This window comes from Phacochoerus africanus, chromosome 14 (genome assembly GCF_016906955.1).
Source record: "Phacochoerus africanus isolate WHEZ1 chromosome 14, ROS_Pafr_v1, whole genome shotgun sequence".
NCBI classification, from domain to species: domain Eukaryota; kingdom Metazoa; phylum Chordata; class Mammalia; order Artiodactyla; family Suidae; genus Phacochoerus; species Phacochoerus africanus.
The window spans coordinates 34345370-34373195 of record NC_062557.1 but is presented as its reverse complement, the minus strand read 5'-3'; the positions used below and the strand labels follow the sequence as shown (position 1 = coordinate 34373195).

The following is a 27826-nucleotide window of genomic DNA, read 5'->3' as shown; positions in this document are numbered from 1 at the left end:
TAGGCTGCTGGTGCCTAACTTTTGTCCCTTTCAAAGGAACCCTGGATACTCAGTTTAATCGGCGTTTTGGAGTGTGCGTGGTGTGTGTGTTGGGGGGGGGTTGGTTGTCTGCACCCCTTGGGGCTAGGCCTGGTCTAGGCACACAGTGGGGAGCCGAGAAACTCTGGACTGGGGGTGCTACGTTCAAAGGCTGGAAATGGCTCTGGTCGCTCCTCCCCTGCCCGTTTCTCCCGTAACAGGGAGCCCTTTCCGTGCACCCCAGAGCCGGGGGTGGGGAGAAGAGGGAGTTCGGTCTCCAGGGGCGGGTCCCATCTGCCCCGCCCCTCCCCCAGCTTAGAGGACATAAAAGCCCAGATTCGGCTAAGCAGGAGATGCCAGCGCCAGGTGGAGCACCGGCAACTTTGGAGGTGAGGTCCCAGACTCCGTCTGTAGGCAGAACTCACGGAGGGGGAGCTGGGGTGTGAAGGCGGGAGTGAGGGGCCTGGGAGGAGAGGGATGTGGGGTTCTTTTCTCCCAAATGCACAATGGGCTTTGGACCCTTCCTGGGCTTGGGGTCTGGTTGCAGGGATGAAGCTGCTCCTGGCCCTGGCAGGGCTTCTGGCCTTCCTGGTCTTGCTCCAGCCCTCCGAGGTTGCTGCTCTAGGTAACAGTCCAGAAAGAAGCGAACAGGTGGTGGGTTGGGGCGGGGGTTGGTTCTGAGTCCCTGGGATCCGTTTCCTCACTGTAAGGGCCCTGGGGCTTGATGGGGACTTCGGGCCCATTCCTGATCGCGTGACCTCTGTCCTGGGCAGCTGTCCCAGGCCACGTGGAGACCTCAGTGGTGCTGACCTGCATGGAGGAGGCCAAGCGACTAGTGGACAAGGCCTACAAGGAGCAGAGGGAAAGGTGGGGTGCGGGCACTGCCTGCTTGGGGCAAGGCTGCCCCAGGCTGTTCAGAGAAGGAACAGGGAGCAGGGAATTTGTGGGTGGGGGTGGGGTCCTCTGTCCATCTTTCAGTTTTTGTATCTCTGGGCATAAGAACATCTTTAAAATCATGGTTCCCATGGCCTTGAGTCTGGATACCCAGGACCTGTGCTGTGTAGAAAAAGAAACTGCTTCTTGACCGCGGATCTGTCTACATGGTCCTTTGAGTCCAACCCCCAGGCTGGGCATCGGCTGAGGGTCTTTGCCTCTCTTCCTCTGGCCCTTGATGCCTTCTTCTTCCAAGCAGCATCAAGCAGCGGCTTCGCAGTGGCTCGGCCAGCCCCATGGAACTCCTGTCCTACTTCAAGCAGCCAGTGGCAGCTACCAGGACAGCTGTTCGGGCTGCTGACTACCTGCACGTGGCCCTAGGCCTGCTGGAGAGGAAGCTGCGGTCCCTGTGGCCAGGCCCCTTCAATGTCACAGGTACACTTTCCTCTCCAACCCCAGCTCCTTGCTTCCCTAGGGACCCCTTCTAGTGACCGCAGCCACCTCCCAGCGCTTCCCCCAAACCTTCCTTCTGAGGAGCCTCGGGAGCATCTCTTCCACGTCTTTAGACTACACTTCCCCAACCAAGGCTCCCCAGCCGAGGATAGAAAATGGGGGCTCAGCTCCCACCCACCCCCCTACTTCCATGGCCCGCAGATGTGCTGACACCTGTCCAGATGAATCTGCTGTCCAAGACTAGCGGCTGCGCCTACCAGGACCTGGGGGTGAGATGCCCAGAGAGGGACAAGTACCGAACCATCACCGGGCAGTGCAACAACAGGTGCAGCCACTGGGGGCGGCTCCTCGGCAGGTAGGGGTGAGGCTGGGGTGGGGAGCTCCCGGGCCACGTTGTGTCAGCGCCCTGTTCTCCCTTTGCAGGCGCAGTCCCACACTGGGGGCCTCCAACCGCGCCTTTGTGCGCTGGCTGCCGGCCGAATACGAGGATGGCCATTCCTTGCCCTTCGGCTGGACGACAGGGGTCAAGCGCAACGGCTTCCCAGTGCCCCTGGTGAGCGCGCTGGTCTGCAGAGCGGGCGAGGCCCAGGCAAGGCCGCAGCCCCTGACGCCCCATGTCTCCGCAGGCTCGCGCCGTCTCCAACGCCATCGTGCGCTTCCCCACAGAGCAGCTGACCCCCGACCAGGAGCGCTCGCTCTTATTCATGCAGTGGGGTCAGCTGCTGGACCATGACCTTGACTTTACCCCTGAGCCTGCCGCCCGAGTTGCTTTCCTCATTGGCATCAACTGTGAGACCAGCTGCCTGCAGCAGCCACCCTGCTTCCCGCTCAAGGTGCTCCCTCCCCACCCCACCCCCAGCCTTCCCGGTCATTGTTCAGGAAGGGGTCACCTCCCTCCGTGCCCAGCTTTCCTTCTCCAACTCCTGAATGACGCTGGCCCTCACCGTCCTCCCCCAGCCCCTCTGGGCTGAGGACCTCCCCACGGTCCCCAAAAGCTCTGTGTGCAGGTGCCAGGGACCCGGTCCTCACTCCAGCACACAGAGTCTGGGTTGTGGGGTTGGAGTAGGGCTGAGAATGGATGGGTCGGTTGAGGCACATGCAGAGTAGAAGAAGAATTGGAGGGAGAGAGAGCCAGAGGCCAGAGTGAGAGTCAGGAAAGGGGCAGGGAAGAGACAGAGGCAGGAGAGGAAAGAAAAAGGAAGAGGAGGCTGATGGAGAGTGTGGACCAGATCCAGAGAACCGAGGAGGAAGGAGCAGACACAGAAAAGAAGAGAGAGGAGCTCCCACTGTGGTGCAGTAGGTTAAGAACCTGACTGCAGTGGCTCAGGTTGCTGTGGGGGCGCCGTTTTGATTCCCTGCCCAGTGCACTGGGTTAAAGGATCTGGTGTTGCCTCAGTGCCGGCCGTAGGTCAAAGCTGCAGCTGGGATTCGATCCCTGGCCTGGGAACTTCATAAGCCGCAGGTGTGGCAAAAAAAAAAAAAAAAAAAAAAAAAGAAGAAGAAGAAAAAAAAGGAGAAGAGGAAGGAGGTTTGGGGGAAGAGTCAGAGGACCAGCCAGCCCACCTCCAGGAGGCCCCGCATCCCCAATGCCAGCACTCCTAGTCATCACCCCTCCAGCTCAGAGGCCCTCTGTTGGTGGAACTCAGGCTGATCCCTTTGGGGGCCTTGAGAGGCCTCACTGCAGGCTGAGGGGGTGGAGGAACTCCCTTTCAGTGTCTGGGTCGCCCCGTCTGGTCCTGGGCTCCAGGCGCCTTCTGAGGTAGGATCAAGGCCTTCAGGAGGATGAACGGGGGCGGGGGGAGAGCCACTCCTGACCTCGGTCCCTGCCCTTGACGAGCCCCGCCCCCCTCCGGCCCCTCTGTGCTGCAGATCCCGCCCAACGACCCCCGCATCAAGAACCAACGTGACTGCATCCCCTTCTTCCGCTCCTGCCCGGCCTGCCCAAGAAGCAACATCACCATCCGAAACCAGATCAATGCGCTCACCTCCTTCGTGGACGCCAGCATGGTGTACGGCAGTGAGGATCCCTTGGCCATGAAACTGCGCAACCTGACCAACCAGCTGGGGCTGCTGGCTGTCAACACCCGCTTCCGAGACAACGGCCGGGCCCTGCTGCCCTTCGACAACCTGCACGATGACCCCTGCCTCCTCACCAACCGCTCCGCGAACATCCCCTGCTTCCTGGCAGGTCAGTGGTGGGCGGGGGCGGGGGAGACCTGGGCTGAAGCAGGAGCACCTGTTTGCGAGGCCCTTGTGGGTTCGCATTTAGAGATTGTCCTCGCCAATGTCAGGGTATTAATTCAGTTGTCTTGGTAACAAGTTGGATGGAACCACAAAGGCAAAACAAAAACACAGCCAAAAGCCTCAAAGCCAATAGGAACAAAGCCCCCAAACCTAAGAAGGAGATTCAGGGATGGCCAAGGAGTCTTTATCCGTCTGTCTCTGTCACCCTTGCTCTGTCACCCTTTCCCTTTGGACTCTGGGAGAGAGGAGAGCTGAGTCCTTTGGGGACAAGGAACTGAAGGGATGGAGAGCCACGTGGCACCCTCTCCCTCTAGAACCATAGTATCCAACATGGTAGCCACTAGGCACGCCTGGCTATTCGCATGTCCATTTAAGTTCATTTCAATGAACTTAAATAACAATCTTGGTTCCTCCACTGCGCTAGGCACATTTCAGGTGCTCAGTAGCCTCACAGGCTAGTGGCTTCCATATAGGACAGCTCAGATGGAGAACATTTTCATCCGTGCAGAAAGTTCTGTTGGGCTGAGCTGCTTCAGACTACCGCCTATCCACCTTGATTCTCTGTAAAATGAGAGGGTGGGATTTTCGATTTTTTTTTTCTTTCCTTTTTAGGGCCAGACCCACGGCATATGGAGGTTCGCAGGCTAGGGGTTGAATCGGAGCTGCAGCCATCGGCCTACACCACAGCCACAGCCATGCGGGATCCAAGCTGTGTCTGTAACCTTCACCACAACTCAGGGCAATGCCAGATCCTTAAGCCACTGAGCGAAGCCAGGGATGGAACCTGCATCCTCATGGATCCTAGTTGGGTTCATTAACCACTGAGCCACGAAGGGAACTCCAGGGATGTTCGATTTAAATAACTGGCAGGCCTGGGGATATGGCTGGGGCAGTGATGGTGGTCGTACCCAGAGATTTTCCAATGCTTTTATTTTTTTAATTTAAAATTTTTTTTATTATAGTTGATTTACAGTGTTCTGTCCATTTCAGCTGAACAGCGATGTGACCCAGTCACATATATATATATGTATATATTTATATATATAGATTCTTTTTCTAACATCATCCAATGCTTTTTTAAATGTAACCCCAATAGTGGGTCTGAGGCCCTTCTCTCTGGCCTCCAGCCTTTCTTCCTGGTGGCTCCTGATGGCTCTTAGTGGCTGGGCCCTGGGGAGGAGACTCAAAGTCAGTGCCCATGGAAAGAAGAATCCAGGTTGGCAGCAGCGTGGACTTTTCTGGCCTAGTGGGGGAAGAGCAGCACTCCTCGGCCTCCACGAGGTGTTGAGCCACATGTCCCCAGCCTGGACAATCATGACCTCTGTCAGGTCATGGGGAGGAAAAGCTACTCAGAGAATTTTCTCCTCACCAGCGAGGGCTGAACCCATTGTCCTGCAGAAATGGGCCTTGTGCTGACCCTCTGGTCCTTCCAGAGAGGGTTTTAGGGGAAGATTAGAGAGATCAGAGGGTCTCATTTGATTCTTTTTTCTTTTTTTTTTTTTGTCTTTTCTAGGGCCGAACCCGTGGCATATGGAGGTCCCCAGGCTAGGGGTTGAATCGGAGCTGTAGCCACCAGCCTACACCAGAGCCACAGCAACTCGGGATCCGAGTCGCATCTGCGACCTACACCATAGCTCATGGCAATGCCAGACCCTTAACCCACTGAGCAAAACTAGGGATCGAACCTTCAACCTCATGGTTCCTAGTCGGATTCGTTAACCACTGAGCCACGACGGGAACTCCTCATTTGATTCTTTTGAACAGTCTCAGGTGCGGCCTTTGAACATCCTGTGCCCTGGTGCCGCCCCCAGCAGGCTACACAATTAGCATGTTGTGTAGGATGGCAACCCTGATCCGTTGGTAGTGGCTTTCTAGAGTCGTGTGTTGAGAAGGATTCTGAGGTTTAGCATCCAGGTTTAGCAAGAGAGAGGGCTGTGATCATTCGCTGTGTCCGACCTGGGCCGGAAAACAGGCCAACACGCATGCTACTTTTTGGTTCTCCGTGAATCAGGATAAGAAGTCAACCAGGCAGTGTTCATGGATCTCCTACTTTGTACCAGGCACTGTGTTAAACTCCATGCATCTGTGTGTCTGTCAGGTGGGGGATCAGATACAAAAAGGCACGAGCCGTGGTCCTTGTCCTCAAGGTGCTCCCAGTCTCAGCTATGGGGAGGTGACAAGTCCCGTGTCAGATCTGAGGCCTCGTGAACAAGCATCTCTGACCAGCAGTGCTGCTAAAGAGAGGAAGAGCTATGGTGGTGGACCAGGGTACCAAGGGGGGCCTCCGAGAGGAGGCGTAAACTGGGCAAGGCCTGGAAAGAGGGGTGGAGAGGAACAGCTGGGCGAGGGGCACTTCAGGCCTTGGCTCTGGAGGGCATTTCAATGGAGCAGGACCTTTCTGGGGGCGAGGTCTTGGGAATGACAGTAGCTTTTGCTTCCCCAAGGGGACAGCCGCGCCAGTGAGATGCCTGGGCTCACCTCCTTGCACACACTCCTTTTGCGGGAGCACAACAGGCTGGCCACACAGCTCAAGCGCCTGAACCCCAGGTGGGATGGGGAGAGGCTCTACCAGGAAGCCAGGAAGATCGTGGGAGCCATGGTCCAGGTAGGGAGTCCCGTGCAAACGTGCCTCTGCCGCGTCCTAGCTGTGCAGATCAACCCTCGGCTTCTTCATCCATGATGCTCTAAGGGTTGAAGGGCACATATGAAAACTCCTGGCAGATACTAAGTGCCTGGCAAGGGTCACTTGCCTTCCATCCCCTCCTTCCCAGGTGTGCTCTCCTGCTCAGGAAATGCTTCTCCTCTCCTCCATCTCACTGTCACTCTTGGCTCCTTTATCCACTCCCCTCTTCTTTATGACTCTCTCACAGCTCACCCACTCTCCTTATCCTGTTTACCTCTGGTTCCCTCTCCCTATTTTTTTTCCTGTCTTTTTAGGGCTGCCCCTGTGGCATATGGAGGTTCTTAGGCTAGGGGTTGAATCCGAGCTGTAGCTGCCAGCCCATGGCACAGCCACACAACACCAGATCCGAGCCTTGTCTGCAACCTACCCCACAGCTCACAGCAACGCTGGATCCTTAACCCACTGAGGGAGGCCAGGGATCAAACCTGTGTCCTCATGGTTACGAGTCAGATTCGTTGCCACTGAGCCATGACAGGAACTCCCCCTCTCCCTATTTTGGATGCTGCAGCATCCCCATCCTCTCCCAAAGGTACACACACACCCCTTGTTAATTAATACTCCTTGACTCTGGAGGGGAAAGAATTGCTCAGAATTTAAGTGTGATTCATTGAAACCTCAGAGGAGATTCCAGTCTAGATGGAGGTTGTTCCGTCTCTTCTCTCTTCACCGGGCGAAATCAGCTAAGGTGGTTCTTTTCCTTCCTGCCTTCCCTCCTTCCCTCATCGTGAGCCAGGCACTTGCTGGGCACTGAGTAATTTCAAGAGACAGGAGACACAATCCTTGCCCTCCAGGAGCTCATAGTAAGTTAGAAGGAGAAATGAGACATTAGCTACTTAAGGGCAAGGGAGTTAAGACAAAGACTAACAAAGCTCTGCTATTTAAGCCCCTAAGGCGCAGGGCCACATAATTACCCTTTATTTATATGGGAGGAACTGGGGCTCAGAGAGGTTAATAACTGGCCCGAGGTCACACAGCCCTCAACCCGCAGAGCTCTCTTTCTGCCACTCTGAGCCACTTTGTGAGACCCAGCTCCAGTGCTGTGGGAGGCACATCTCTGGCCGCAGATGGGGAAGGGCTCCCTCAAGTCAAGAGCAGGCAGACTGTCTGCAGGGAGGGGTGAGTGGAGAGGCCACTCGGAGTGACTTTTCTTTAGATCATCACGTACCGGGACTACTTGCCCCTGGTGCTGGGGCCAGAGGCCATGAAGAAGTACCTGCCCAAGTACCGCCGCTACAATGACTCGGTGGACCCTCGCATCGCCAACGTTTTCACCAACGCCTTCCGCTACGGCCACACTCTCATCCAACCCTTCACCTTCCGCCTGGACAGTCGGTACCGGCCCATGCAGCCCAACCCCCGTGTTCCGCTCAGCAAGGCTTTTTTTGCCACCTGGAGGGTAGTGCTGGAAGGTGAGTGGGGCCTAGACCAGGGGTGAGTGGGCTGGCAGTGAGGGTGGGGTGGGCATGGGCCTGGTCAGAGGGAGCTGGAGTGGAACAAATCCTTTCCCGCCATCATTGGGGATCTGATCCGACTTTCCAGCCTCAGTTCACCTGGCTCTGCTCGCACATCTAATAACAAAGAGTGGGGAGTTCCCATCGTGGTGCAGCGGGAGCGAATCCGACTAGGAACCATGAGGTTGTGGGTTCGATCCCTGGCCTCGCTTAGTGGGTTAAGGATCTGGACTTGGTGTAGGTTGCAGATGAGGCTTGGATCCCACGTTGCTGTGGTTGTGGCTGTGGCTTAGGCCGGCAGCTGTAGCTCTGATTGGACCCCTAGCCTGGGAACCTCCATATGCTGCAGGTGTGGCCCTAAAAAGCAAAAAAGCAAAAGAAAAAAAAAATGGGGTGGAGATGGCTTATAAGGAGCCTGCTCCTTCTTGTGTGTTGTGACTCTCAGTGACCCAAGAGGCCAGGGGCTTGGAGCACCTGAGCCTTGCAGGTCTGAAAGGCATTATCCCCTGAGATGCCCCAGTGAGTACCTGCCCTCCTGGGGCCACCTTGGCACCAGGAGATGTATGTGCCCATTGCTCTTCTGCAGTTCCCCCGGTTCCACCGGGGACCCGTCCCTGACTCCAGTCCTAGCTCTGCTGCTGAGCCAGGTCCTTCCCCCACCCTTGCTCCTCTTGCCCCAGGTGGCATCGACCCCCTCCTCCGGGGCCTCATGGCCACACCCGCCAAGCTGAATCGCCAGAACCAAATCGTGGTAGATGAGATTCGGGAGCGGTTGTTTGAGCAGGTCATGAGGATTGGGCTGGACCTGCCCGCTCTCAACATGCAGCGCAGCCGGGACCACGGCCTCCCAGGTGAGGGGGCTGCAGGAGTCCCCCGCCCCCACCTCCCGCTCCTGCCCTCTCCTCCCCCCTTACCTGTCCCTGAGCCCATCTGCGCCAACTCCTCCGGCCGTCTTCGTGTGGCGGTGACCCTCCAACTTGGAGCATCATTGTCATAACAACAAGGCCCCTCCCCCCCAATCGGAAAATCTGTCTCCATCCAGTTTCATGTGGCTTCATTTTACACGAATTCGGAGGGAAGCGCTTATGGTCACTTCCGTGTTCCTGATGAGGAAACTGAGCTTGGAGAAACTCAGAACCTGCCCAGGTTCTCCAGCCAAGTCAATGACAGAGCTGGAACTGGAACCCAGAGCAGCCTCATCAAGGCCCGGGCCTGTGTTATGGGACAGCTGGTGTCGCTGATCTTTGGAGATAGATACCTGCACCCATCCTGGGTCTGGGATCTCCAGAGGAGGCAATGAGGTGCTCCTATCTTTGGACCCAACAGGAGATGCGGCAATTTAGGATCTACCTTAGTGTGTGTGCGTGTGTCGGGGGGAGGGGAGAGGGGGCAAGGGGAAGACAGGGAGGGCCCTGGAGCTAAGGGTTCAGGGTTCCCTGGGCATTTATAACCCAGTGGCAGGGCTTCTGGCCCCTCCTGTCCCTCACATACCTCTGGCCATGGCCCCTCTGTGTTGGGAAGGTGGGCTTACTAGGACCCAGCAACAGCCACCTCCCCCCAACCTGCACACAGGGTACAAAGCCTGGAGGCGCTTCTGCGGGCTCCCGGAGCCCAGCACGGTGGGCGAGCTGGGCACGGTGCTAAAGAACCTGGACCTGGCGAGGAAGCTGATGGCCCAGTACGGCACGCCCGCCAACATTGACATCTGGATGGGCGGTGTGGCTGAGCCCTTGAACAGGAAAGGCCGCGTGGGCCCGCTCCTCGCCTGCCTCATCGGGACCCAGTTCAGGAAGCTCCGCGATGGCGATCGGTGAGGAGCGCAGCTGCGCGGCTGCGGGCCTGTCCCTGGACCTCTGGGGACCCCAGCTTCCTCCTGCAAAGTGAAGGGCTCGGAGGAGTCTGTGCTGCTCCATCGTGTTCTGGGGCGGCTCACGGTCATCCTGAATGTGCTCCTCGTCTGTGGGAGGTGGTGCGACAAGGAGGGGCCTGGACCCCTGGTTGTGAAGGTCGGAGGAGAGAAAATGTCACTCTCGGTCACTTCTCCAGGTCCCAGCTGCAGCCACGGCCCCGCCAGTCTCTATCAAAAGGTCCCATCCCTGCTTTTGCACTGTTTGTCCCGCAGTCATTTCACTGCAGGCCTGACATTTGGCACATCCAGTTGTCACCTGGTCTGAATTGAGCCTCTGAGAAAATTCTAAAAAGGTGTCCCTCTCTGGGTGGACAAATTACAAACCACCCCTGGGAGTTCCTGTTGTGGCTCAGTGGTTGACGAATCTGACTAGGAACCATGAGGTTGTGGGTTCAATCCCTGGCCTTGCTTAGTGGGTTAAGGATCTGGCGTTGCCGTGAGCTGTGGTGTAGATTGCAGATGTGGCTCGGATCCTGCGTTGCCGTGGCTGTGTTGTAGGCTGGTGGCTACAGCTTCGATTCGACCCCTAGCCTGGGAACCTCTATATGCCGTGGGAGCAGCCCAAGAAATGGCAAAAAGACAACAAAACAAAACAAAACGAAAACACCCCCAAGGGGAACCATCGCCCCTCAGGGATGTCACCCTGGCCCAGGGCTCGAGGCCTCACGATTGAGTGTGGGCCTGGCTCCCCATCTATCATTAGTGGTGCCTGGATGCTGCTGGGGTAGGGGTGGGGGAATGGGGGGCGGGCACCTGGGTGGCCGTGAGTGGGGCTTTACGTGTTTGAAAACCCCCAGGCTGCCCCCGGGGAGGCCTGGTGCTCTCCCATGCTTTAGGGCTGGGGTCTGCTGTGCTCCTCTGGCATCCAGGAGCAGCTCACGCCTGTGGATGCCCTCCCAGCCCAGACTGTAGCCTCAGGGGCAATGGCTATGGGTTTCCCATACAGGTTTTGGTGGCAGAACAAGGGCGTGTTCAGCAAGCAGCAGCAGCAGGCCCTGGCCAAGATCTCCTTGTCCCGCATCATCTGCGACAACACGGGCATCACCGTCGTGTCCAAGAAAAACATCTTCATGTCCAACAGGTTCCCTCGGGACTTTGTCAACTGCAGTACACTCCCTGCCTTGAACTTGACTTCCTGGAGGGCCAGGGACTAGAGGCTGGGTAAGGGGGGCGGGGTGCGGCGGCGAGGTGAAGGCTGGGCGTACTTGGGCTGGCCCGTTGGAACAACAGACATCTCCCTTCTGTACATGAGTCCATCCCTGTCCTGGGTGTCAGCCAAAAAAATGACCCAGACCTTCATTTGTGCACGAATGTGCGTGCGTATGTGTGTGCGCGCGTGTGTGTGCACGCATGCACGCAATAAATACAATACATATACATTGCATTTCCTGTGTTTGTGTTGCCTGTGAACATGATGCGTTGTGCCTTGTGTGCTGTGTCTATGTGTCATTCATGTGAGAGTGTGTTTGCTGGTTACGTCTTAAGTACATGGAAAGCAGAGAGTGGATTGGTGAGGAGCGCTGGCTCAGGAGCCAGACTGCTTGTGTTCAGATCCTGCCTCTGCAGTTTACCAGCTGAGTGACCTTGAACGAGTGGCTCAACCTTGCTCGCCTGAGTTTTCTTTGGTTTGGTTTTGTTTTTGTGTTTTAGGACCATGCCTGCAGCATGTGGACGTTCCCAGGCTAGGGGTCGAATCGGAGCTACAGCTGCTGGCCTACACCACAGCCACAGCAACTCGGGATCCGAGCCCGTCTGCGACCTACCCCACAGCTCACGGCCACACCAGATTCCCCCACCCACTAACCAAGGCCAGGGTTCGAACCCACATCCTCATGGATCCTAGTTGGATTCGTTTCCACTGAGCCATGAGGGGAACTCCCTGAGTTTTCTTCTTTGTAAATAACAGCGGTCGTGGCTCCTTGGAGGGTCCATTTGCATCTTCTAGTACTTTGTTCGCGGAGCACTTACTCCCTGCCTGGCACTGTGCTAGGTCCTGGAAACATACAGAATCATCAGTGCTTCTGCCCTCACGGAACTTACACCTCGATGGTGTCCTGGTTAGCCGCGGTGACCCAGCGACCCTCAGAGGAACGGCTATGAGCAGTTGGGCTGTGTGTGGTGGTTTAATGGCTCGGGTGAGCCAGCCTCAGTCCATGGCTCCCCCTCTTCTGCCTCACTCTGCTCTTTTGCTTATTCACAGGAGCCTGTCTGGAGAGGAACGGGGGCCCACTGGCCCTTTTGTACCACTTGTTTATACCTGATGATTGTGATAATAAAGCATCTCTGATGGAGAGCTTTGGTCTGTCTGTATCTGCAGTGGGGCTGAACCCTCAGCATGAGGCTTACTTTGGGCTCTAACCTTGCATCAGGGTGGGCTGGGGCTCAGGGCCCTTTATGTTCTGAACTGGGGGTCAGGGCATCCAGGGGTCCCTCCTTTGGCTGATTCATACATGGAAGGCAGTCAGTGCTCAGGAGCCTAGGGTCCGGGCCAAACCGAGTAGACCCTGACCTTCCCCAGAGAAGAGGAACTGTGGTCCCCAAGGCTTTATGTTCAGGCGTTGCTCTGGGAAATTTTTTTTTTTTTTTTCAGCATATGGGAGTTCCCAGGCTGGGGTCAAATCCGAGCTGCAGCTGCCAGCTGACACCACAGCCATGGCAACGCCAGATCCACATCTGTGACCTGCCCCACAGCTTGCCATAACACTAGGTCCTGAACCCACGGAGAGAGCCCAGGGATCGAACCGCGCGTCCTTATGGATACGAGTCGGGTTCGTTTTCCCTGAGCCACAATGGGAATTCCCGCTCTGGGAAATATCTGCTACATGTTCACTCTCTGTCAGGCCTGTACCAGGTGCTGGGAAGGAGAGGAGGAGACACGTGCTTTCCTGCAGGAGAGGAAGAGCAGAGGGGCGATGGGAAGGTGGTTCCCTCCCCAGATGATGGGCACCTCTGGATCTGCATCCCTGCAGCTGGCACAGCTGTTCAGAGGCCCTTGGGACAGGCCACTCCTTCTCACTGTCAGCTTCACGTGGCCAAGTTCGCAGACAGAGACAGCAGATGGTCAGGCCGAGGGAGGGGAAGGAGGCTCTTTGGCTAAGAATAAATATTCACCTGGAATTTGAGCCCTCTATCTGGCTGGTAGGTCCCCTGCCCTGCTCCCTGCCTTCCTCCCCCATTCGGGGAGGGGTACTCACAGCTGAGTCTGAACCGTGCAGGATGCTGGGGCTCACGTACCCATAGGAGCCCCAGGCAGCACAAGCAGGATAAACACTCCTCAGCTCCCTTTCACTGCTGACCATCACGGTGTTCAGTGAGGTTGAGGGACTCATCCAAGGCCTTAAGGAAGAGGGGGCCAGAGCCAGGGCTGCCGCCCAGATCCTCCGCCTCCTGGGCTCTTCCTACAGGATGGCTGAGGGCCTCCCTGACCCCTGTCCCGCCAGTCAGGGCATCTGGAGGCTCTGGCTGGGCTGACCTTGCCCAGGAAGGTCATTTGAAAAGAACTCATAAAAGTGTACCGGGCAGCAGCAGTAGGGATGGTCCGCATTTGTGTGTGTGTGTGTGTGTGTGTGTGTGTCTTTTTGTCTTTTCCAGGGCCGCACTTGTGGCATATGGAGGTTCCCAGGCTAGGGGTGGAAGTGGAGCTGTAGCTGCCGGCCTAGGCCGGAGAGCAGTGGGGATATTCTGGAGCTGCCCATCAGGGGCCTCATAGGCTCCAAGAACTGACCTTGAAAGAGAGGGTACTTCCCTGGAGGACCTCCGGAAGGGAAGTTAGCTTTAGCTCTGGGGGAATCCAGGCTTGGCTTTCCCTCCCTCTTTGACACCTCTGACTGCTCCCAGTGCTCTCTTGCCACTCCACTGCCATGGCTTCTTTTCTCAGGAGCCCTTGCCTCTTCTTCTTCCTTTTTTTTTTTTTTTTTCTTTTTAGGGCCATACCCATGGCATATGGAGTCCCAGGCTGGGCGTCAAATCCAAGCTGCAGCTGCCGGCTGACGCCACAGCCATGGCAACGCCAGATCCACATCTGTGACCTATGCTGCAGCATGCAGTAACACCAGGTCCTGAACCCACTGAACAAGGCCAGGGATCAACCCCGCATCCTCCTGGACCCTATGTCAGGTTCTTAACCCATGGAGCCACAACGGGAACTCCTTTTTTTTTTGAGAGCACTTTGAAATCCCACCGAACCGTACCCTCTCACCCCACAGACCCACGCACGAGACCTCTCAGTGGTGAGACACGTCTGAATGGTAAACATCTAGGTATTGGATTTAGCAGTGATTCCAAGGCCTGCCTTCCAGAGGGGAACAAGGTCATTGCCAGCATCAGCAGTCAATCACCAGATGTTTACTGAGCTGGGGGCCACGGCACACTCTTGGAAGCTGGCTGAGGGCCTTGGCTCAAGGATTTTATCATCTAGTTCCAGGGGAGGAGAGATAAGGGTGTGAAGGCCTCGGCCTCAGCCAAGATTTGTTCGGGGAGAGAATGGGTGACACCCCGCAAGCTGGACAGGAAGGCCTCTCAGAGGGTCTGAGTCTTGACAGAACAGAGGACTTCCGCAGGCAGAGAAGATGGGGGTGGGAGCAGTGGGATTTGGCTGGAAGAGCTGAGAGGTCAAGGTGGCTGGTGGGGGGCTTGAGTGAGATATGCATCTTGGGGGGTGTAGAGAGAACTGGGAAAGAAGGCCTGGGACTGGGTATGGAGCTCTCAGGGGCCGGGTCACTGAACTTGCTTGAAATGGCATCACGGACCAAAGGGAGGTTTCCTGCACACACCGGGGGTGTGTGGGGGGAGGTGGCATGGTGTCCAGCCCCTAATCCTCCACTGAGGCCCAGGGCGAGAGGTCCAGCTTATCAATGGCTGAGCATTCCACAAAGCCGTGGGGGTAGCTGTTGGCCTGGAAGGGGTGCAGCGGGACCTTGGTGATGTGGGTGTTGTCACAGACGAGGCGTGAGAAGGACATTTTCTGCAGAGCGTTCCGCTGCTTCTCCGTGAAGACGCCGGGGTTCTCCCACCAGAACCTGCAGCGACAGAAGCAGGGTCTCTGCACAGCCCAGCTCTGGCTCCCTCCCCACTCTGCCCAATGCATTGGAAGGAGATTCACTAGGAACAGGCTAAGGTCTGGAGTGAGTCCTCAGGCAGGACATCAGAACGCCCACTGCCAAGAAGGGTCTCCCCCGCCTCCCTGCCAGCCCCCTCCCCGCTGAGGTCTCACTTGCCTGTCCCCATCGCGGATCTGCTGGAACTGCCTCCCCAGGAGACAGGCCAGGAGAGGCCCCACCCTGCCCCTTTCCACCAGGGGCTCGGCAGTGCCCCCTATCCAGATGTCGATGTTGTCAGGGGTCCCGTAGAGATCCAGTAACTTCTTAGCCAGCTTCTCGTTCTTTAGCACAGCACGTAGCTCCTCCACCGTCTGGGGCTGTGAGAGGTCACAGAAGCCTCTCCAGGAGTTGTATCCTAGGACAGAGAGGCTGCAGCTGTCTGATCCAGGGCCAGACGGTCCCCGCTGGAGACTTGCCCACTGCAGCTCCATCAGCCCCAGAAACTCTGCATTCACAGCCTTTGGGATGAGGAAGGCGGTCAGCCATCCTTTTGCTCTGTGGCACTGAAGCCTTGAGGGGCCCGTGGGTTACATGGTGCTCACTATGGGGTCAGGCACTGGTCTCAGCCCTGCATAAATACGTAATCGGAAGAACAGAGACGTTAAGGAATGTGCCTAAGGTTGCATAGCCAGAAATGGCATAGCTGGGATTTGAACACAGGCAGTCTGGCTCTTAAGCACTACATTCAGGAAGGTCCGGTAGGCACTGCTTTCCTGCTTTTAGGCCCCTCTGAATACTTTCTGGGCTTTAAAACTAGTTTTACAAGGCACGTGCTGATCTCATTCATTTCAGGAGCTCCAAGAGAGTGCCACATATGTTCTCGGGTCTCTGCATCAGGGAAATTGGAAGATTCTGTTTTTCACAGATGAGAAAAGGCAATTTTAAAAATAGACATCTTGGGAACTTTCCGTCTCTGCTCAGTGGTGAACAAACCCGACTAGCATCCATGAGGATGCAGGTTCCATCCCTGGCCTTGCTCAGTGGCTTAAGGACCTGGTGTTGCCATGGGCTGTGGTGTAGATTGCAGACATGGCTCGGATCCTGTGTTGCTGTGGCTGTGGTGTAGGCCAGCAGCTATAGCTCCAAATTGACCCCTAGCCTGGGAACCTCCATATGCCACAGGTGCAGCCCTAAAAGACAAAAAAGACCAAAAATATGTATATAAATAAAAATAGACATCTTGGGATTTTCCATCGTGGCTCAGCGGTAAATGAACCCGACTAGTATCCATGAGGACACAGGTTCGATCCCTGGCCTCACTCAGTGGCTTAAGGATCCAGCATTGCCATGAGCTGTGGTGTAGGTTGCAGACGTGGCTCGGATCCCACGTTGCTGTGGCTGAGGCATAGACCGGCAGCTGCAGCTCTGATTCGACTCCTAGCCTGGGAATTTCCATATGTGGTGGGTGTAGCCCTAAAAAGACAAAAAACAAAACAAAACAAACCACATCTTGGGAGTTTCCTGGTGGCCTAGTGGTTTGACGGTCTGGCACTGTCACTGCTGTGGCACGGGTTCGATTCCTGGCCCGGGAATTTCTCCATATCATGGGTAGAGACCAAAAAAAAAAAAAAAAAATTCCTTTGCTTTCTGTTTTAGAATTGATCAGCTCCTCAGGGCTGTGGAAAAAGAGTCCCTAGGAATTCCTGGAAGTAGCTGAAAGGACCCCAGGCCTGGCTGACCCCAGGCCCACTCACCAGGCATCCCATGGTCCCGGCCACGCTGTATGTTGATGGCAGCCAGGTCAAAGCCATGGATCTTGTGAGTGGGCTGGAAAAGCTTGTTGCGTAGCTCGCCCGTCATCATTTTATCCTGATTCATAAGCTTGGACTTCTTGGCCAGCAGGCCCCGCACCAGAGGGTCAATTCCACCTGCAAGGGAGACCAGAGGCCATGCTGGGGACAACTTCCACTGCTGGCTGCTCCCTCCACCAGACATTCTTTCTCAGATGCAAGAAGGGCTGGCTGAACCTCTCGGGCTGCAAGCAGGAAGAGAACAGCACAGTGCAGCCTGCAGGGGGTGCTGGGGTCTGGGGACCAGTCCAGACCGCCTGCCTGAGGGGTGGAAGCGAGGCACCCCAGGGGCGACGCCATGAACATAAGCTTCAGGGTTTTTTTCCTAAGCTCTAGCTCAGAGAGTTGGCTTCTTCTCCTCCGCATGTTTCCCCGAGGAACGGTGCAGCATGGGAAGAGATGGCAGAAATCTTTAGAAAAATGCCCCAACTTGTCAGACCTTAAGTAAAGTCAGTTTCAAAACAGCCCAGCCCAAGATAAAGGAGAGCTGGGTCCCACCTTTGGCACTTAATGGAGATGGGAAAGCTGCAGAGGAGAGCAGAAGAGAGCCATTTATTTACCAGACCCAGGAATTCTCTCTGCAAGGATCAGAGAAGCCTGAGGCAGGGAAAGGAAACAGGAAAACTTGGTACCTTAAAGCCAGAGGAGGAGAGAAAGAAAAATAACCACTATTTAGTAACCACCTCCTATGCCTCAAGAACCATTGCAGACTAAGCTCTGTACATATATTTTAATTTTTTTTGTACATCCTAGTGAGACAGGTATTGTTATTGTCTCCATGATACACATGAAGAGATGGAGGCTCCGTGAAGCGAATTCACTTGCCCAGGACCACACAGGAAGTGCCTGGAGTCTGACTCCCAAGCCAGGTCTTCCTAGAAGCAGGTTGCAGAGTGAGAGAGCTAGGTGACAGTGCTTCTGGAAAGGACATACCATCTTTAACTATCCTCCAGGTGTTGAAGAAGAGGGTGTGCAGGGGGAGCTCTGCTTCCGGACCCCATGGCTGGTAATTCTCATCCAGGCGGGACATGGTGGCGGGGACCTCCAAGTGGCCAAAGCGGAAGGCGAAGGTGAAGACATTGGAAATTCGGGGATCCACAGATTGGTTATAGCCTTGGTATGGAGGGATCCACTTCTCCATCTCATCACCCAGCACAATGGGTAGGTAGTCCCGAAAGGTGATGATCTGGAAGGGAAAACAAGTTATGAGAAAAGGGTGAGGGTGAGGAGACTCAAACCTCTGCAGAGTGAGGTAGGAGCCAAGAGCAGTCAGAAATCAAGGACGGCAAATGGATAGCACATGTGTTCAATTCTTGTTCCTATGACCCTGGCAGACATTACTAATTGATCGATGTGATCGATTGATCCATTTTTTGGCCACGCCTGTAGCATGTGAAAGTTCCTGGGCCAGGGACTGAGCTTGTACCACAGCAGTGACCTGAGTCACAACAGTGATAACGCTGGATCCTTAGTCCCTATGCCACCTGGGAACCTTGATCATGCATACTTTCTGCTGAATTTGCATGATTTGTCTCAACCTAGGCTCTACTAATCAATCTCTTGAAATTGGCACTTGAGACATAGTATTCTCTTTGCCATCTTTGCTTCAAGTTTATAACCTAAGCTAAGGTGACACCTTGTGTGCTCCAAGTTTATGACCTTGAAGCTAAAAGTGATACCTTGTAAGTCGCTTTAACCTAACAAAGTCATACTCTTAAACTTTTTCCCATAGGCCAGGGCAAGAGGAATGAAGGGCCACAGAAATGATTCACAGGATGACCAAAGGGAATTCATTCAATCTCTAGTTCTGAAAGAAATACTGCACCATGGAGAGATTAGTTTCTCTTTTTGTTTTCCTCAAAGCCAATGAACTAGCATAGATTGAGAACATTTTGAAAAAAATAAAAAATCATGCCACTACATAATACAATAATTGTATTCATTGTTTATTATTTCTAATCTTTGTCTATAGGCTATCTGAACATAGTCTTTTTGGGGGGGGGGGAGTCTTTTTTGGGCCACACCCAAAGCAGGCTAGGAAGTTCCCAGTCTTGCAGTCGAATTGGAGCTGTAGCTGCCAGCATTCACCACAGCCACAACATGGGATCTGAGCCGCATCTGCAACCCACACCACAGCTCACGGCAACGCCGGATCCTTAACCCACTGAGCAAGGCCAGGGATCGAACCCTCGTCCTCATGGATACTAGTCAGGTTTGTTTACTCCTGAGCCATGATGGGAACTACAGAACAGAGCTGTAATCCTAGAGAACACATAAGTGACATGCATTCTGCTTTTTCACTTAAAACATTTCTCACGCTTCTACCTAGCTCACAGTTATTAGATAATTAATCGTGTATAACACTCTCTCGCACGCATGGGTTCCTCTCTTACGGTTGAATTCTTAGGTTGCTGCCCATTTCATCAGCAGCCTAGACTCTGGGGATATCATCCTTGGAGCAGGCAGTCTGCCCCTCAGGCTGTGAGAGGCGGTGGGAGACAGACCCCTGCCTCTGGCCACAGTGGACTGGCCCAGCTGTGGCATCAGAGTAAGCTGGTTAGTCAGAGTCTCTCTCTCAGGAACTTCGATTTCAGATGCAGCTATTTTAGACTGTTTCTGATGGCGCTTGATCTGAGGGGACAGATGGGGTGATATGGGTTGTCATTTTCTACCATGTGCAGAAAAGCACAGAAAACCCATCTGCGGAGAGGGAGCGTGGAGACGTGAACAGCAGAGCAGAGCGGGAGGGAGAGTCAGCGTGAGAGTACCTGCCCTAATTCCAGACGGTTTTCAGTCTCTGGCTCTAACCCTGGCTGAGGCCCAACTATCTTCCCTGCCCGGAAGTTCCAGGAAAAACCCTCACCAGCTTTGTCTGATACATGGATAGAGCAAACCAATACTGAACACCTGAACTAGGCTGAGTGGGTTTCTTTTTCTTGGAGTTCAAGAGGTCTTAGTATGGATGGAATTGTGTTTCCCTCTAATTCGCATCTTGAGGCTCTAACCCTCTAATGTGACTGTATTGGGAGACAGGACCTGAAAAGAGGTAATGAAGGTTAAATGATGTCGTACGGTGGAGCCCGAATCCAATAAGACCAGTGTCCTTGCCAGAAGAGAGAGATGCACGCCTGGGGAAAGACTGTATGAGGACACAGGGGGAAGGCAGCCAAGTCAAGGAGAAAGGCTTCAGGAGAAATCAAACCTGCTAAGTCCTTAATTTTGGATTTTCAGCCTCAGAACTGGGAGAAAATTTCTTTCTTCCTCCCTTACTCCCTCTCTCCCTTTTTTCTTTTCTTTCTTTTTCTTTCCCTTTCTCTTTCTTTCTTTCTTTCTTTCTTTCTTTCTTTCTTTCTTTCTTTCTTTCTTTCTTTCTTTCTTTCTTTCTTTCCATTCTCTCTTATCTTCTTCCTTTCTTCTATTAAGCTTTTCCCTTTCTTACACCGTAAGCTAATCTTTTGGTTTTTGTCATTATCGCCTCTTTCCTGCTCGATGTTAGGCTTACGTTTGCGCTTCTTTCCTCGTCGGGGTTTATTCCATTTGTTTTCTAGGTGAAATTCCCGCGTTTTTTGAATCGAGGGGACCCGCTTTTGGTTCTTTAATTCTGGGTTTCGGGGGAGTTCACTCTGTTTTGAAGAGTTAGAGCTTACGATGTAATGATTCTGTCTTACTTTCTTGATACTATTCTCCTTTCTCTTTCAGTTTCTTGTTGTCTTTCTTATCTTATGCAAGATTTTGGATGTTTGAAAGGTAGGTCCTTTCTTTCTTGGTTTCTTTTCTTTCTTGTTCTGTGTTGCTTCCTTCGCATTCCTTCGCTTTCCATGGTCCGTAGGTCCTTAGCCTTCCTTCCTTGTCTTTGTTTTCTCCTTTCTTTGTCACTTCTTTCTTTCATTACTGTCGCATCTCTTTCATGTCTGCGTGACTCTCTCAGCAGATTCGCTTACCTATTCTTCTTCTTTTTATTCTTCTGTGTCTTTCTTCTGCGTTGTTCTCTTCCTTTCTCTCTTTCTTCTCTCATCTTCTTCTTCTATCTATCTTTCTCTCTTTCTCCTCTCTCCTCTCTTCTCTTTCCTCATCTCTCTCTCTTTTTTTTTTTTGTATTTTTTAGACTGCACCCAGGGTATGGAGGTTTCCCAGACAGGGGTCAATTGGAGCTGTAGCCACCAGCCTATGGCCACAGCCACAAGCCAGATCCGATACCGCTCTTGCCCTACACCACAGCTCACGGCAGTGCTGGTTCCTTAACCCACTGAGCTGGCCAGGGATGGAACCTGCATCCTCATGGATGCTAGACAGATTCATTTCCCTGAGCCACAATGGGACTCCCAGAAAAAATAAATTTCTGTTGTGTAAGCCACCCAGTCTGCATCACTCTGTTATGGCGCTCATGCAGACTCATACAGGCCTCAATTCAGAAGTCTTAATTAGATTTTTTTTTTTATCTTTGTATGATTTCTTATGACTTCTCCAGCAGCAAGATCTATGGGCCTAAAATTTTTAAATACATGTTGAATTCTGGAGCTCTTGAGAAGAAATAAATGGAAATAGATCCCTTTGATGGTTAAAATAAGGGCACCGGGCTTCTGTTTCCAATACAAGATGAAGCAGACTATTTTTCCTTAGTCTTCCTCACTAAATATAACTAAACCCCCTAAAAGTATTCAATGGACAACAATAAATAGCCTCTGAAAGCTGGAAAAAAGTGGACGGGCTACGAATCTTAGGACTTGAGGGATGACAAAATGTTGAGTTCCTACATATCCCATGAGAAGATGGCAAGCTGGACCCTCCAACAGGAATAGACAAAAGAGCTAAGACAGCCTTCTCTCTCATTCTCCAAAGGTCAGTGGAAGTTCAGCAGAGACCTAGCAAGAGGCCCCCGTACCCACATCACACCATCCAAGCCATCAGCCATCCCGCCCTTGACCTGCAACCCAGGCTGGTGAAGGGTCTGATTTGCCTGCGGTAGTGGCAGCCGTGAAGCCCTGTGTCTCTCTGTTCTTCACCCAGCAGCATAAGACTCAGGTGCAGGGCTTCTGATCCCTCTAGAGGGTTGCTCAGCAACAGAAGGCAGCCAGGAAAATACCTTCCTGCCCTGCCGACAAAGTCAGGAGTGGCACCCCAGAAGCACCAGAAGGCGAAGCAGACCTGAACAGCATTGCAAGGCCCCAGGAGACTCACGGTCATTGGACTAAAGTCCAAAAAAGTATGCCAGAACCTACATGCCAACCCAGTAGAGAATGATATGCTTAAATAGGAGAGTAAATAAGTTCAAATGTCTCTGAACGTATAACTAAAAAGTCTAGGATGCAACTGAAATCTCTATAACGACTGATCAAAAATTTATATTAAAAATAATGGATGAAAAAACTCATACTAAATATAAAGGAATCACGAAAGATTGAGATCACTTCAAAAGGAAAGAGAACACAACCAACTACGGTAACAACACTCCACCCAAAAATAGCCAGAAATACAATACTTTCAAGGACCTACATGGTGGTTATTCCCTTGTGGCTCGAGAAGGTTACGGCCTAGCATTGCCACTGCAGTGGCTCTGGTTACTGTCATGGCATGGGTTCTACCCCAGCCCTGGGAATTTCTGCATGCCATGGTGCAGCCAAAAAAAAAAAATGCCTATAGAACATTTAGCAAGATAACCCTACCAGGCTTATAAAATAAACCTTAGCAAATTTATGGTGTTCCTGTCAGAGTGCAGCGGAAACGAATCTGACTAGAACCATGAGTTGAGTGTTCCATCCCTGGCCTCTGCTCAGTGGGTTAAGATCCAGCATTGCTGTGCTGTGGCGTAGGCCAACAGTTGTCTCCAATTTGACCCCTAGCCTGGGAACCTCCATATGCTGTGGGTGTGGCCCTTAAAAAAGCAAAGCAAACAACAACAAAAACACGAATAAAACACGCTGTTAGAGAATGAAAAGACAAAGTAGGCACTGATAGAAAATATTTAAAGTCAACATCCTGACAAGGGACTTGTATCTAGATATATAAAGAACTCTCAAAACTCAACATTAAAAGACAAAATCCTATTTGAAAATAGACAAAATATATGAACAGGTGTTTTTAGTGACGAGGCGATCCAGATGGTTAAAAAGCACATGAAAAGGATTTCCCGTCTGGCGCGTGGTTGACAAATCCGACTAGGAACCATGAGGTTGCGGGTTCGGTCCCCTGCCCTTGCTCAGTGGGTTAGGATCCGGCGTTGCCGTGAGCTGTGGTTATGTGCAGACGCGGCTCGGATCCCGAGTTGCTGTGGCTCTGGCGTAGGCCGGTGGCTACAGCTCCGATTCAACCCCTACCTGGGAACCTCCATATGCCGCGGGAGCGGCCCAAGAATAGCAACAACAACAAAAGACAAAAAAAAAAAAAAGCACATGAAATGGTGTTCAATAGGATCAGCATCGAGAAACAGAAATTAAACCCCATGCAAATATCGCTGCATACCTAACAGAAAGAGTGAAAAAAAAAATTAGTGATGACACCAAATTGATGACAAGGATACAGGAAAAACTGGATGATTCATACATTGCTGGTGGGAATGTAAAATGATAGGCCACTCTCAAAAAAAGTTTCTTTCAAACTAAAAATGGACCTCCCATATGACCTAGCAATTGTCCTCTTGGGTATATATCCCAGAGAAATACCTTATTTTTCAGGCAGCACTTATGCATGAATGCTCACAGCAACTTTATTCATAACAGCCCCCACCCCCAGAACAATCCACACGCCCTTCAATAGGTGAAGAGTCAAAGCATGGACTCTCCCTCCACAACAATAAGGTGAAGGGTGGATATATGCACCACTTGGATACCCTCAAGAAATCATGCTGAATGTAAACAGCCAATTTCAACAGAAGACAGGCTGCATGACTTCATGTACTAACATTCACGAATATCATAACTGTACAGATGGGAACAGATTAGTGGCTGCCAGGGGTTAGGGATGTGGGAAGGGGGAGGTGGGATGGGGCTAAAAAGTAGCACAAGAGAGTCTTGTGCCACGATGGTTCAGTTAGGTATCTTTATTGTGGTGGTGGTTACATGAAATGCCATGTGACACAAGTGCATGGAGCCGCACACACCACCACAGCACCCCCTACGCCCGCACACCACATACACCACCAATGAAATCTGAATAAATCTAGGTTCGCATTAATGTTATCTTCCGGATTTTTTTTTTTTGGTTTCTTTTTGTCTTTTTAGGGCTGTACCCACGGCTTATGGAGCTTCCCAGGCTAGGGGTCCATTGGAGCTTAGCCCCTGGCCTATGCCCCAGCCACCGCAGCTGGGATCCGAGCCACGTCTGCACCTACATCACAGCTCACACAACACCGATCCTTAACGCACTGAGCGAGGCCGGGATCGAACCCGTGTCCTCCTGGATGCTAGTCAGGTTTGTAACCACTGAGCCATAACGGGAATGTCATCTTTTGTCTTTTGATATTGTGCCATAGCTATGCCAAATGTTCGCACCAGTGGAGATTAAGAGGATGTACCTTTTTTGTACAACTTCCTAGCATTTATAATTTTTTTCCGTCTCTTTGCCATTTCTTGGGCCGCTTCCGTGGCATATGGAGGTTCCCAGGTTAGGGGTCGAATTGGAGCTTAGCTGCCGTCCTCATGCCAGAGTCACAGCAATGTGGGATCCGAGCCGCATCTGCAACCTACACGACAGCTCATGGCAACGCCAGATCCTTAACCCACTGAGCAAGGCCAGGGATCGAACCCGCAACCTCATGGTTCTTAGTTGCATTCGTTAACCACTGATCCACGAGGGAAATCCTTTTTTTTTTTTTTTTTTTTTTTTGGCCATCCTCTTGGCACCACAGAATTTCCAGGCCCAAGGGTCAAACCGGAGCCACAGCATGACAACCCCGAATCCTTAATCGCTAGGCCACTAGGGAACTCCTACAATTTTTTAAATCAACGGTTAAAAAATATGTGTATGGGTATACCCACACATCAGCCTTTCCAAGTCTCTTCTAGTGATCAATAGTCCACTCCGCAGTAGAAACTGACTGTGGCCGTGACAGGGGCTTAGGTTTTGAGAATTTGAAGAGAAAATTATTCAATCAAACAACCAAAAATAACTGTGATGTGAGAGTCCCGAAGGAGGATGGGCCCGTGATGCCAGGGATGGCACCTGGGCAGGGACACTGAGTGACCCACATAATGATTCTCCACACTCGGCATCCAGGGACTCCTTTTAACAGGGAACCGAAGAAACAAAAGGGATGTTTTAAAAAAAACTGATGGGAAAGGCAGGCAGGGAGAGGAAGAGAAACGGGGGTGTGTGTGTGTGATGGCGACAGTAGCAAGGGCAGGGCCAGGATGGAAGCTGGTGGCGGAGGTGGCAGCCTCCTGGCCCTTACCTGTATGAAGGCTCCCAGGATTTTCGCGGCTTCCTGGTAGAGCTTTTCTCCCTCCCACTGAGGTTGAGTCTCTTTAGTTCTCTGGCCAGCCGGTTGTGCTCTCGGAGAAGGAGGGTGTGGGAAGTGGCCCGCAGGATCTGCTCTGAGGCTCGGGAATCTCCCTGAAAGCCCCAAAGGCAAGAAGGTAGTTCCTCCTGGGCAGCCCCAGACCCCAGTTAGCAACAAGATAAACAGGGTGCCCCAGAGGGACCCCCCCTGGCCCCTCCTTCCGGTTAATTTAAAGGTGTCATGTGGAAAGAGATGGGGGTTTGATTCAGAGATGTGAATCCCAGCTCCACACACACTTTTTAGCTTGTGAGTTTGGACGTGTCACTTAACATTCTAAGCCTCCTTTTGTTTTTTGTTTTTGTCTTTTTTAGGGCCGTTCCTGCGGCATATGGAGTCCCAGGCTAGGGGTGATCGGAGCTGTAGCCACTGGCCTACACCGCAACCACAGAGCACCAATCAACCGCATCTGCAACCTACACCACAGCCATGCAACGCTGGATCCTTCATCCACTGACGCCAGGCCAGGGATCGAACCGCAATGTCATGGTTCCCAGGCGGATTTGTTTCCGCTGGCGCCATGATGGGAACTCTAAGCCTCAGTCTTTACATCTGTGAAAATGAGGATAAGGTTGATTCCACAAGACTGTGGTAAGAACACAAGTGACACTAAAAAGTAAAAAAAAAAATTTTTTTGTTCGAGCCGTTGGCAGGCGGAACTTCCTAAGTTAGAATCACCTCGCCCCCCCCCCCAACCCCCCCACCTGCCGCCCCCCGCCACGGCGGGACCAGAGCCACTGCAGTGAGAATGCTGGATCCTTAACCTTGGTGCCAACAGGGACTCTGAAAAGTACAGTTATGGCTAATTAAATCCCAACTGCCTTCCAAGATGAGACCTACAAATAAACGAAGGGTTTTTTTTGTGGAGCAACTTTGAAGGTTTCAGAATGCCAGTTTGGCGGGGCGGGGGGGGGGGGGGGCAGAGCCCTAGCGGGCAAATTCCTCTGTGTTGATGAGAGAGAAGAATCTAGAGGTGGAGGTCATTGGGAGGAGGGGATCTGAGAGACGGTAAAAACCAGTGTTTCACTAGAGACTTCTCTTGTGTCCTCTAGTCTTCAGGAAAGTGTTTTTTTGTTTTTTGTTTTTTTGTTTTTTTTAGGGCCGCACCAGAAGCATATGGAGGTTCCCAGGCTAGGGGTTGAATCAGAGCTGCCAACCTACACCACAGCCCCAGCAACGCGGATCTGAGCCACGTCTGTGACCTACACCACAGCTCAAGACCATGCCGGATCCTTAACCCACTGAGCGAGCAAGGGATCAAACCCATCCTCATGGATGCTAGTCGGATTCGTTTCCGCTGAGCCACACGAGACCTCCCAGGAAAGTCTGTTAATTCACAAATGCTTGGTCGTAGTGGATATTTTTATGGAAAATGGGAAGGGCTCAGTTTTGCTCTGGATTGATGGGGATACGTGTGGCACAGAATCAAAGAGCTCTGGGCCTTCTGCTGCATCTGGGTGGGCAGGGCGTTGGTCCTGGGGGAGTGATTTTTGAAGAGAGAAGGCTGCCCAAGGCAAAGGCAGAGGACCAGGAGGGCATGGCCCCTGAAGGAGGAAGTGGGGGGCTCTGGTTGTGCACAGGCTGCATTTAAGTGGGGGCTTTTGTCCAAGTTTATAAAAAGCCTTAAAAATATACATTCCAGAGTTCCCCGTCTGGCGCAGTGGTTAAGGAATCCGCTAGGAACCATGAGGTGGTGGGTTCGATCCCTGGGCCTTGCTCAGTGGGTTAAGGATCCAGCATTGCCCATGAGCTGTGGTGTAGTAGGCAGATGCGGCTTGGATCCGCATTGCTGTGGCTCTGTGTAGGCCGGTGGCTACAGCTCCTGATTTGACCCCTAGCCTGGGAACCTCCATATGCCATGGGAGCGGCCCAGAAACTGGCAAAAAGACAAGATATATGTGTATATATATATATACACACATACATTCCTCTTCATCTAGAACTTCCTCCTCTAGAAAATATCTTAATAAAAGTACTAAAAACAAGCACAAAAGTCATCAACAAAGATGCACATTACCTTAAAAACAACAAAATCTCAGAAAAACTTTAATTGACTTGAATGTCTCCAAATAGGGTTTGAATAATAAATGATGTTTAATTATGGTATGGATTACCAGGCACCTGTTTAGAAGTTCCCCTGGTGGTGGGTGGGTTAAGAATCCACTCAGTCTCTTCTGAGGGGTGTGGGTTTGATCCCTGCCTCGCTCAGTGGGTTAAGGATCTGGCATTGCCACAAGCTATGGTGTAGGTCACAGATGGACTCAGGCTGTGGTTCTGTGGCTTGTGGTGTAGACCCGCAGCTGTCTCTGATTCGACCCCAGCCTGGGAAGTTCCATATGTCTATAGGTGTCACTAAAAAAGATAATAAAAAAAGATCCTGTTGTAGAAAAATATTTATGGCGTGATATATTAAAAGAGATTGCGTTAAAAAGCATTACGTCTCGTATGACCCCAATGATATAAAACAATGTAGAACTATACTATGATAGAAAAATCCTGGAAGGATCGGCGTTAAATGAGAACAATGATTATATGGGAGTTGGGGGTGATTTTGTGGATTTTCTTATTTTCTTTGGACTTTTTTTTTTTTTTTTTTTTCAAGTGAACATATGTTCTTAGATTCTGTAGTCTGTATATATCATCTGGCCCTTCTGCCAGTCCTGGACCAGTGCCTGTGGCAGTGGTGACTGGGTGTGTGTTTTTCTAGAAGACTGGTAAGAAGAAGCAAGGTAAAACCATCAGCCTCAGAAAGTTT

At 52.4% G+C, this 27826-nt stretch overlaps 2 protein-coding genes across 2 annotated transcripts in view; one reads left to right on the top strand and one right to left on the bottom strand.

The window, feature by feature from the left end:
- The first annotated feature begins 263 nt into the window (after positions 1-263).
- MPO (myeloperoxidase) lies at positions 264-11010 on the top strand. The gene is made up of 13 exons (XM_047758791.1): positions 264-407; positions 566-643; positions 792-885; positions 1211-1386; positions 1606-1729; positions 1828-1957; positions 2031-2237; positions 3274-3592; positions 6093-6253; positions 7485-7740; positions 8463-8633; positions 9355-9592; positions 10638-11010. The coding sequence occupies exons 2-13, from the start codon at positions 568-570 to the stop codon at positions 10843-10845; spliced, it is 2160 nt and encodes a 719-aa protein (XP_047614747.1). The 5' UTR covers positions 264-407; positions 566-567; the 3' UTR covers positions 10846-11010.
- Positions 11011-13932: 2922 nt separating this feature from the next.
- LPO (lactoperoxidase) overlaps positions 13933-27826 on the bottom strand; it is a 44801-nt gene continuing 30907 nt past the window's right edge. The window contains 6 exon segments of the mRNA XM_047756802.1: positions 13933-14709; positions 14908-15145; positions 16485-16658; positions 17514-17766; positions 24967-25031; positions 25034-25127. Of these exon segments, the coding sequence (XP_047612758.1) occupies positions 14502-14709; positions 14908-15145; positions 16485-16658; positions 17514-17766; positions 24967-25031; positions 25034-25127 (1032 nt within the window). The 3' untranslated portion in view covers positions 13933-14501.

What these genes read in the sequence shown, in the direction of transcription:
- MPO (XM_047758791.1), top strand. Translation starts at nt 568, where the DNA reads ATGAAGCTGCTCCTGGCCCTGGCAGGGCTTCTGGCCTTCCTGGTCTTG. An exon ending in CTCCGAGGTTGCTGCTCTAG is followed by an intron (nt 644 to 791) that starts GTAACAGTCCAG and finishes TGTCCTGGGCAG; the next exon opens with CTGTCCCAGGCCACGTGGAG. An exon ending in AGGCCCCTTCAATGTCACAG is followed by an intron (nt 1,387 to 1,605) that starts GTACACTTTCCT and finishes CATGGCCCGCAG; the next exon opens with ATGTGCTGACACCTGTCCAG.